The following is an 11948-nucleotide window of genomic DNA, read 5'->3' on the forward strand; positions in this document are numbered from 1 at the left end:
TCAATTAAACAAAATTTTGTATCAGCCATTATATAATATTTAAATCTAAAAAAAATCTTATTTAATACAATTCCACTCTAGTCTGTATAGCAAAAGTCTTTCACTTTCATGGATAAGAAATAAATTGTAAGATTTCTATTTTTTATGTACGAAGCCTTGGGTGCGCGAAACCATATAAGAAATTTTAGAATTTATAATTTCTCTTACTATTTGAAAAGATAGATTTAACCGTTTTGAGTGTCCTTTTTGCAATTTTAAACTTACCTCGACCTTCTAGGGATTAAAACTGTAAAAATAACTAAAAAAACTGTTAAATTTAATTTTGGAAACTGTAGCGAAAATTTTGGGCTATAAAATCTCACATATAATTCGACAAACGTGCGACTTTGTGCTTTCGAAACTTTAAACCTTACCATTTCCGTTGTATCTATTCTTAGAGGAATCTGTTTTGCCGAGAAATTTCCATAAATCCAATTTCTAGTATTGTAAAAAGGAGATTGAAAATAAAAATTCCGAGATTTATTTACGTACTTTGACAATTGCCAGGCATGGCATGTCTAAATGATGAGAGTGGATCCCGCGGTTGTAGGGGATTCGATAGCGGTTGAAGGGGATTTGATAGCGGCTGAAGAGGATCCACCAAGGGCGCAGCAAAAAAAGGACCTCCTCTCTGCGAAGCGAAGGCGAAGGCGTGGGCATACTGCTGCTGTTGCCCTAAAAGTGACAACACTGCGATCAACCGTGCGCCTGTCCATTGGACTTATGATTCTCTTGACGTAGACTAAACTTACCTAATTTATTTAAATTCATTTTTTGTTAAATTAATTTGTCTACCTAAGTAATCAAAATTAAGCAACTGCGAAAATAAGACTACATAAAACAGATAGCTTGCTTCACAGAGGACGATAACTCCACTTTCTTTTTCTGAAATTTTGTCCGAAAGCCATGCAAATACGTGCAAATGTAAATAATTCATCAAATATTCGAATCAGGTTTAATTAAATATTTTTTGAAAGGTTTAATTCTTAAATAATAGAAAAATTTCCTGTGCAGATTCAGATTCAAGGTCCAATTCGATTATTAGTATCAATCATGGGGTCGATTATATGTAATTACACATTTCACTTCATATTTTATTCACCTGTCTCTGCTTTTGGAGCCAAATTCACGACGTATTTCAAATCTTACGTTAGGCCAGCTAGAAAGTTATCCATATTGTACCAACTTCGAAAAAATTGTGTTCTCCAACGACTTTTTAGATTCAGTAAAGCAGATCTACAGATTACTTCGGATTTACCCTTTTTTAAAGCATTCCTCTTTGTATCCCTGGAGAGAGAAAGAGGGCATTCCATTTCTCTTTTTCAGTGTCGCCAACCCAATTAAAGACATCCCAACAGGCGACGGATTGAAACAGTTCCTCTTGCCCGCCAGAACCAGAGTCAATCGCCCTTGTACGGGCGATAGGTTAGGTTATTCATTCCTAGCGATTCCCATGGTGAATTAATACTGCCGTAGAAAGCACAAGAGACCAACCAGTGAGGCTGAAGCAGAGTTCTGATAATCTAATCGAAGCCCTAATTCTAACTCTGCAACCCGAAATTCCCGCCAGTTTGCTGAATAGGGAAGGTCGATCCGGGGACACAATGGGCGTATGCCGGAATACTGTCGGTTCTGACTAACGAGATCCGGTTAAACATCTAGCCCTGCGATTCACTTGTCCTGTCACGTACGTAGATTCTGACGAAATATAAATAACTGCAGAAGCTCCTATTCTCGACAGAAGTGAGAATTTAGAACCGGTGACACAAGGTTTCAAGCGACCTAATGAGAAGCATTTACTGCCTCGCGTGGGTCTTGATAAACTTAATATATTATAGCATTCAAGACCCGAATCCATCACGCGACCCCTTTTCGCGTGCAAAGCTATAAAGGGTGAGTTTCTTTAATGAATTTCATTAGGTGTCATTATGCTCTGTAACCTCTGGTGACCCTTTCTACAACTGATGGAAAATGTTGTGAATCGGGAAATGTGAGAAATATTCTATGATAAGCGTGCGCTTGAAAAATTAAACAACTGAACTTATTTTATTCTATTGGAAAAAAAGATCGAAAAATGGATTTTTAAAGATTACTGAAAGCAGTTTATTTTTCTTTCGGATATGAATTCATTCTAAACTATAAGGAATCATTTTTCATACCATATCTCGTCCAATACAAATGAATTTGAACTAACCCAAAGCGATCGGGCACTGAATGAAGGGTACCGTAACATACTTTCGATCTTTATATGTCATCAAAAGATCTTCAGACCATCCTCAATACTTAAGCCAAATGACGTCTATAGGACAGATTTAGAACTCGCGGGCCCACTGGGGAGTTGTAATTTATGGATTGAGAAGGATTGAAATTGGTTTCGGATAGATTCGGAATTCGGATTCATTTAGCCTAATTACTATCCAGAACTTTCGAGACTTCAACCAAACTTAGAAGTGTTTCTTTTTTAGTTTTGATGTTTATTAGAAATTTCATGTGAATCGATAGAAAATTGTTGACTACTGTAGATATTTCTCTTCAAAGGTAAGCTACGGACATCAAAGTGGATTCAAGAAAAATGGTCTTAATCAATTATATACGGGCAGTGCAAAAGTTTCACAAGCTGGAATATTGTTGACTTTCATTTTTTTAATGTACCAACTAATTTGTGGAGTACTTTAAAATATTTAGCATAATTTTAGAGTAGCTCAGAATTTGATTCAGCATTCTGAAAATTCCCCTATCTCATGCAGAATTTTATAGCGAAACTCTGAAATATTTCGCATTAAATTTCTTATAATTTCGGTTCAATATTGTATTAAATAAATATTGTATTAAATTATAATATTATGAATATTTTAGAAGATCCTTGTTTAAAATGTCGCCAAAATTATTTCTGAATTTTTTACTTTAAGTGGTTCCCTTCTGTAATCAACAAAAACTTGGATAAAGAAATGTTTTTAATTTTCTTCGAAAGCGTGCCAACAAGCCGTTATAGATTTTCCGTTAGTGATATTCAAAAACTGATCTATTCTGAATCGTGTGATTTCTGAATTCATTTAAAAATTATCTGTCTCTGTAAATTCATAATTATATTAAAATGTTATCTACCCATTATTATATACTTATATTTTTATTACAAAGGTGATTTTCATAAATCTCTGCAACTAACCTCAAAATGTTGAAAGTTCTTCTTATTTCACAATGAAAAAATTAAAAATGGAAGTTTTTAAAATCATCCCCGTCTCTTAAAAAATAATTGGTAAAAACATTCAATAATGGTAGAATCCTTTTTTCTAAAAATAGTGAGAGATAAATATTTACATTTAAACAACAAAAAGTTAATAAATAATGCGTTTCTATCCCAAATATTTTCTTCATCCCACTAACCCCATTACCACACTAAAAACTAAACTGACATAATAATCCAGAAATATTTAACAGTATACAAATTTATTTGTAATTGAGCTTCAGTAACGCGTCATATTTTTATTACCATTTTTATTTGCACCAAATTTTCCTGATTTCTTTTGTTTTTATTTTAAAGATAAGTCTTTATGAGAAATTAACGACCTTCAATATTTATCTTTTCTCATCTACTAAACTCAAAGGTTCTTAAAAACAATCCCTTCAAAATCTATTTTAGGAAAACTTCAAACTAAATGTTTCAAATAATAAAAAAATAATATCACTAGTAAATCTAGAGTCCTTTTGGTCGTTCTTATTGATTTCATTGGGCAACCCCCTACTCGCGAATGGCTGCCAGGGAATTTCTCGCGGTAAGCAGCTGGCAACGACAGCTTCTCATTTCGTACTGCCACCTAGAGTTCTAGAACCTAGACAGTGGGACCGAGTATCCCATGCCTCATCTATCTGGCTTTTATCTTTCTTGATTCAAAAACTTGAAAAGTATCTGCGAAAGTCTTAGTTTCTAAACAGTGGGTATTTCGACTTGATGGATGGACGGTAAGTATATCGTCCGATCGTTCGAGAGGACCTTCGACCGAAGGGCTAAAACCCTTCTCAATCAATTTCCTTACAGGCCGCCTTTCTGTGGCGCCTTTGCAAGAGAGTTGGAGGGTTGAATGTGTAATGAATTGCTTGTTTAATTAATTACAACCCTTCCAGTTTCTACAGGCAGACCAAAAGCGAGCCGAGCCAAGGACGCATCTATCTTCACGTCAGAACCTGCCTAGGATGCTCCGTGATATTGGCTTACTTCAAGTCTTCACTGCATCTCGAAATTTCAATCTGCAGTATTCTAATTTCCAAATTTTACCTATAGAATCGCAATTTGGAACAACATTTCATTATATGCACTATTCGAATGAATGTTAAGGAAACAAAAAAGAAAACAAAATTTTGTGTCGGAAACGAAATATTCACTGCACTCAAAATTCATTCTATTTCATTATAATAAGAAATCTAGGTTTTTATATTTATTAGCTTTATTTTTTGAAAAAATGTTGCTATTCTACTGAAATTTTGAGTAAAGGTTCAAACCATATAAGGGGACGCTTGGCAGATAGAAGTGCCCTTCTGTATTTTAAACCGTTCCTCAAAATTTCAGTACAAAATTTAAATTTTCAAATTTATGAAGTCGCTAAATATAACACTAAGTAATTAATTACATCACACTCCGGAACGCTAGAACTAGAATAGTAAAATTAGTCATTTGGCAATATTTTTGATACTATGGACTTATAACTTAGATCTTGAAACAATAATACTTGTACACTTAATTATGTTTTCATTTTTGAAATTTTTGGTATTTCAATAAAAATGTATACACTGAAGAGAAAATAATGGAAATGAGAAAAGCAAAGGTGAGACGACTGTGTCTAAGTATCAATATCAAAGAAACACTTTTGGCCCACCCAGGAGTCGCTACCCTTTCATCTTGCGTTGACTCCCTTCAAATTTTAATACCGAGCACCGTTACACCATTTTAGGCCAATGGTTTGTTTTAACTAAAGATCCAACGTACCTACCGCTTCTCGAGGTCGTATATTTCTAACACCCTTCAGTATAAGCTTTCATGTGGAAGTGCAGCATATACTTCGTTTATGATACAATATTGAATAATACTAAGATGTTCTACAAATTACAAAATTAATGTAAATAAATTTAAAAATTGATAAATAGCATAGAAATTTAAAATAATTGCAAAGTATCTGTCTACTAAATATAAAATTATAAGTTTGACCTTAAGAAATTGAAAATAAAATTAGCATTCAATTAACGTTTTTGATCATGGTTTGCACATTTGATAAGAATTTGTCTTCTTTTCAAATAAATATAAATTCTTCTAAAACAGATTTGATTAAAATTTCAATTTTTTTTTAGTCTTAAGAACATAGTGGGTAATTTTTGAACTGGAATAAAAAGTTTATACGGGTCCCATTCTACTGTAAATGAGTGATATTAGTTTTCAATTAATGAATATTATAATATTTATAAAGCTTTTTGAAATAGAAATAGCAATCCAATTGTTAGGAGGAAAAGGTTGCGGCTGCTGGGTGGTCTGCAGATACCAAAAAGGCCGGTGTGGCCAGGCTGCACAGGGAACGAACTTTATATAACAAGTCAGTTATTTTTGGGACTTTAGTCGCTTTTCATTATAAGAGCGTGCATTGCCTAATATAAATACTACACCAGGAACGTATGATTGTTGAATATCACTTTGTTATAAATTTAAAAAAGCTAACGTTTCAAGATTGTATAAATCATGCTTAGTTTCATTTTTATACCAATGCAAAAAATAATTTGGCTGTTATGAATGGTTATTATTTAACCCTAAAAGTTATTTATTCAATCGTCCTGGATTTTAGAATGGTTCAATTATTATTGCAATTTTTTGTCAGAGAAAACGGTGTTTCTGATGTCATATAGAAGCCAGGGGTAACTGGTCATAAAAGTTTAAAGTTCATGTTTATGAAAAAATTATAATTTAGCGATTATGGGCTATATATGGCTACATCATCTTCGAAATCTTCACATTCTCATACAAATGAGAAGGTATTACATTTATATGAAAATTGACCTTGCTATTTTTCGTAAGAAAAAAACCACGATTTTTCTGTATTTTCTCACGTGTAAGCACGATATATTAAAAAAAATGTATAAGATTTAATTATGCTTTGGTAAAATGTATTAAAGTCTAAAAATAAAGGACGACATTGTTAACCAACCATTATTGATGATCGATTTCGTGTTCATCAATCGGAAATCCGTTTCAAAAACTTGAAAATGCCATGTGCATGGGACTATGTTTTTATAAGATTCATAATTTTTTTTTCAATTATGGAAACTGTTAATAAACATAAAAAAAATTTATTTTTTTGCAAAACTGTGCTAAATGCGGAAACATGCAAATGAAAGGAAAAGGATAACGGAAATGCAAAGTTGTTTACTTACTTAGGCGCATATGTTTTTTTTTAATCGTGAAAAAATATAAACCTTGCTAATGCTCTTCTGAATACGCCTTCAAAGCTTGTGTCCCTTTTGAGATAAAAAAATCATTGTAGTTATGTAATTTATGTAGTAATTGACGCGTTCTAAACAAAAATGCAAACTTTTCAATAATAGTGGAGTGGATTCATGAACATAAGTGCAATAGGCTTTTTATCTTTGTAGTTCAAGTCCTTCAAGCAAAGTATTGCTTGAAGGTAATATTTTGAATGAAAGCCTTTTTTCTTCTAGTGCAACTCAGGTCCGAAAAAACAAAATATTTTAAGAAACTGTGATCACGCTTTTCGAGATTCGAATCAATTTTTAAGTTCAATGGGTAAACAATGATTTTTCCGTTAAACCAACAGTACATTCCTAATTATTAAGACAATTTTGACTTGTTGAAATAGATAAATATATTAGTTGAATGGATTCATTTTCCTGATTCTTTCTAGAAAGTATAAATCTTCTTAGACTAACTAGAATTGCAAACTTGGCACGTGAAGCGCGAGTTCCGTTATGAGAATTTGTTTCTTAAGACCAATAGAGCGGTTAGTAAAAGAACTTCCTTTTTTATTAAAAATTAAAAAAATGAAGTGTCAGGACCGAAAGTTTAATATTGCGATGCTTTCATTAGGTACTTATTTTTTCATTTCCAACCAATTTTGTTGGCTTCAATGTTTTAATTTATTTTGGTGAAATTCACATTTATCACGTGGTAAGAACAATTATTAAATTTAAAGTTGTTTATTTTGAACGCATGAAATTATATTCTTCAATTTGAATACTGGACATTTAAATTAGATTTTCTAACCTGGAATTTGAAAATAATATGTTTTAAAGTACTTAGTTTCTTAATTCTTAACTTCAACGTTTTAAAATTGAAATTTTGCTTTTAATTTAAAATGGTTTTATGTAATGAAGTCGTAGATTAAAATTGTGTAAGAATTATATGGGGCCTACTGAATTAAGTAGCAAGCCTTTCTTTTTTACGTCGAAGAAAGCAAAGATTTCCTTAAATTCTCAACCAATCACACCGATGTGATGGCCTACGTAAACTTTTAGCAAATTTACTCAAAAGTGGGATACACAACGGGTTATAGTTGGGACAAGTTGGAAGTGTGTGCCTTGAATATATAATATGTTTTGTGAGTTAGTCGATGGCACTTAGTAATGCTTAGTAGTGCTTAGTCCCACGTAACTCCTGACTTAGTCCCAAATGTTAGGGAAATAACAGAGTACCGGTAATTGTATGTCTGGGCAGGGTCGTAGCTAAGGAGACCCCGAGATGCTGCAAAGTTTGTAGGCGGTAACTACAACAATATCTCCGTAGCCACGCCGCAGCCCTTTATCAATGCTATAGCTTCTCACCACGGTTATAAATAATGGCAATTGTGTGAACTTAAGCAGTAGGCAACACCGACCAAGGGGAACCGCACACGAGCTATTCTAACTTTGCAGAGGTGTGAGAATATTGTTCGCTGGGTACCATACGAATGTTCGCGAACCTTTTGCGATTTAAAATCATCTTATGTACTAGATTTAAAACATCTTAGATTCCTAAGCTGCCATTTTTAGAACTTCATAGGCTAAATCGGCAACCCCTAAGATAATAATAGTCGGATGTCCCCCCGATAGTCTGTCATTTACCACTCCTAGCTCATACTATATTTATACGAAATAATCAAAATTTGGCATTGATCTGAATCAACCTTAGAGTAAATCTGGCATGGATCTTAATCAACCTTAGAGTATTCAAGCCTCTTGGCATGTAGATGCGTAAACTTGAAAAACGAAAAAGGAAGATACTGGTTTCGAATTCCAAATTTGTGAAATCAGGTAAGAATATAAATTATGGTTTATTTTACTTAAAAGTTACTGATATAAATAAACAATCTTATAATCAGTTAGTTATGATTATATACATTTATGCCCTACAAAAACAAGCATTTTGCTAGTTGCTGGTATTTATTGGATATTCACTGCAACTAATAATATTATTCAAACTAATGAAGTAACAGTGTTAACTAATAAAATAGCAGTGTGAGTTTTCCGAATGAATTGTGCAAATCTTCCTACAAGCAATTTTATATTTTTCCAGGTTTCAAAACAATGTTTTGTTTTTATTAACTGAGTTTTTAATAACATACATAGATTTTTTTAAACATGAAAAGAATTTAAACAAAATAAAAAATTCTTGCGCAGCAAGAATATTTTTATAAATATGATAAATAAATTTTTCAAAATGAAAGCAACAATAATACTTTCAGCCCCTAGATTAATATTCTTTTTTTCAAGTTTTTCGATAAAATTTGATAAATTGTTTTTTCACATATGTGATGAAAATCATTAAAAAATATATATTATATTAGTAGAAGCTTTTAGAAAATACAGGGGGAAATGTAGGATGTACCAGCTATGAAAAATAAAAACAATTTCTTCCTCACAGAAGGCGACATTGAGAAAAAAATGAACAAAAAATATAAGTGTTCGTTGTTAAGGAAAATTGATTTTAACATTTTTAAAAAGACGATAAGCGCTACCATAATCTGAAAAGAAATATTAAATACCTCAATTAGGTGAATAGTTATAGAAGTTTAAAATAAAACCTAGGGAGCTTTTTCACAAAAAACGAAATTCACATACGTTTAATTTCGTATCAAAACCATTCTTGCGCAAATCGGAAAAATTCATATTTCCTAATTTCTTATGAAAAACAACGTATTTCGTTCCCGAAAGATTCTGCGACGTTCGGTGTAGAACCAGCCTTTCTTCCCCTAACACCAGCGACTGTGGAATGGGCGTCTCCGACGTTAAATACTAATTAAAGATCCGGACCAGATGTTGGCGTGTAGAAGTAAACTTCTTGAACCACAAGTTATTGATAACATCTGCTCCTATAACGGAGAAGTTCTTCGTGTCAAGCAGCGCTTTCTGTGCCTCTTCGGCAGTGATTGGTGGATATTTCTCCTTAAATGTTTTGAGGTTTTAACTAAACTCCTTGAAACGGAGGATATTTGCAGTGTCTTCATTTAATGAGTATCGAACCTCGTAAATCTCTCTACAATATTTTGCGACCTCCTCGGACTTGGGCAAATTTTTTACAAAAATAGGGCGACTACTAAAAAGGCGCGATAGGTCTACTAGAACTGTTGTTTCTTTCTGACCCACCCTTACCTCATCTGTATTCTCCTCCCGCGTTAGATAACACCCATATTTTGTCAGCAATGATTTGCTCGATTCTCTCCAGCTTTAACGTGTTCAGCTTATGATAGTGTTTCCTCAGTTCTGGAGTGAACTTTCGACCCTTTCCGGGAACGAAATACCAGATGTTATGTAGTGACTCACATACTAAATACGGGACGAATTCTGTTTTGCTCAGGCAAACTTCACGTCCAGTTGATGCAAGCGGTTTTTGGTCTTTTGATCCATTGTCAGTTTTGTCCTGCGATTTGAATCGGACAAAGTTCTCGCCGCATCATAAACTGAACAAATGATGGTCCAGAGTTCGGACTCGACAGAGAAATCCTTATGAAGGGCGGCATCCACTTCAGTCAGATATTGGGACTCAGGAAGAAACTTGCGAAAAGAGATAAAGCTCTTAGCGTGTTTGTTGTCACGGAGTGGGGAGACGCATCATGTCACCTTTTTGAACAGGCATAACGCTGGCATTGCAGCAATCCAGTAGTTCATCCCTGAGTCGATCTGATCCCTAAAAAGTTACCTCGCCGCGACGCGACGGTGCGTCATGGTGTTTCCATCCAAATTATTTTCAGCACCTCGAAATATAAGGCGATCGGCACTGTTTGCTAACCCATTGGGGGTGCTCTATATGTTCGATTTTTTTTAACCGCTTTCGCAACTCGGTTTTGCGTTTTCATAGTTATTCCTACAAGCATCTAGGAAAAGAGAATTTTACCTTTGGGGTCATCCCTGGTACATCGTCCGCAAATTCTTATTAAGTATTGTAATCGTATTCAACTGAAAACTAAAGATACGCACATAAAAACAGCGAGATCATTTTTGTTGTCATTTAGTTGTTATGCACTCGAAATAAAATTGTATTTCCTCAAAATGTGAATGCTTTCAGTGTAAAAGTATAGCATGCACATATCAGCATTCTTATTCTCGGCTATCTCATTTTTGTTGCAACTCAAAACAGTACTAATCGTCGTACAGTCGAACGATACCATGTTTTTCAGGTGCCCATGATAGTATACTAATGTTTTTGGACAAAATTTTTTTTTAAATTTTACAATAAATGAAAGGAGAATAGAAATACAAATATGTATTATTGTTCTTTATTATGTAATTATTATTTGTACACAAAAAACTAACCATAATTCTGAAGATCACATAGACATCTGTTTACAATTAGTCAACATTTTTTACGCAATATGTATTGATATCTTTTGTATGAAAATTACATTTTTCCAGTGTTCGGTAAGATGTTTTCACTTATCTCAATAATGTTAAGAACAGAGATTTAGTGTAATAACTTCATAAATATAAATATCACATTATTATTGCACAAAACCAATAAAAAATTCTCCAACGTCAACGTAATTTAACCTACAACCTGCATTATCTCAGATGCTTGCGCATCAGCTACTGTAAGCGACTTCAGATATTTCACGGTTCGGTCAAGTTAAAATATAAAATTTCAATTAGGAAAAATTTAAATTGCATTTTTCACTTAACTTATTGTGCAAAACTAAGTACATATGTACTATATATCTCAGAGAAGATGCTTCGAGGATGCGACGGTCTTGGGCTAATCACCTGATTCTTACAGTGTCCACGAAACAGCTGATGACAGTGTCCGAGGTTCGACTGTACTTTTGAGGATCGATGTTTTTCTTTGTCTCTATTCTATTTACTGAATTACTGAATCAATAAAAGAAATTTGGACGGAAAACTGTTATTCAGGTATAAGTCCCAGTTTACGAGACCGTTTCCATAATTTGGACGGAAAACTGTTATTCAGGTATAAGTCCCAGTTTACGAGACCGTTTCCATAATTCTGAAACTTGGTAATAGTTTACAGATACCGTTAAAAAAAGTTATTTGTGGTTGACCCTGAACGAATCTATTAAAAGTATTACATTTTTCAAACAGAAAAAGTAACAATACAAAAATCGTTAAATACTTATCTAGTTCTTTCCCTAGAAAGTAGGATAGAATTATTTCCAAAATCAGGCAATATCTGAGAGTCCTTGTGACAGAAATCAATGATAGTTGAGGTCGTGAATTTGAACTCTGCCCGTATTATACTTTGAAAGTGGTGTTTTCTTTGTGTGTTATTAAAAAAATGTTTAACAATGTATTTACCGGGATTTTCATTTTTGTATTTTTGACAAATTCCAAGAATTAAGAAAGTAGACTATTTTTCTAAAATTCTTACTTTTAATTTTTTATTTCTTGCACGTAAATTAAAATAATAATATAGATTAAAATAATAGTAA

At 33.2% G+C, this 11948-nt stretch overlaps 1 protein-coding gene across 2 annotated transcripts in view; it reads right to left on the reverse strand.

The window, feature by feature from the left end:
* LOC117181781 (runt-related transcription factor 1-like) overlaps window positions 1–11948 on the reverse strand; it is a 56260-nt gene that overhangs the window by 18774 nt on the left and 25538 nt on the right. Inside the window, exon 4 of one of the 2 annotated variants that reach the window (XM_033374749.1) lies at window positions 532–729. In XM_033374749.1, coding sequence (XP_033230640.1) covers window positions 532–729 — 198 coding nt within the window. The remainder of the gene's footprint in view (window positions 1–531; window positions 730–11948) is intronic. The other variant, XM_033374750.1, reaches the window with a different exon arrangement.

The sequence above is a fragment of the Belonocnema kinseyi genome, chromosome 10 (genome assembly GCF_010883055.1).
Source record: "Belonocnema kinseyi isolate 2016_QV_RU_SX_M_011 chromosome 10, B_treatae_v1, whole genome shotgun sequence".
NCBI classification, from domain to species: Eukaryota; Metazoa; Arthropoda; class Insecta; order Hymenoptera; family Cynipidae; genus Belonocnema; species Belonocnema kinseyi.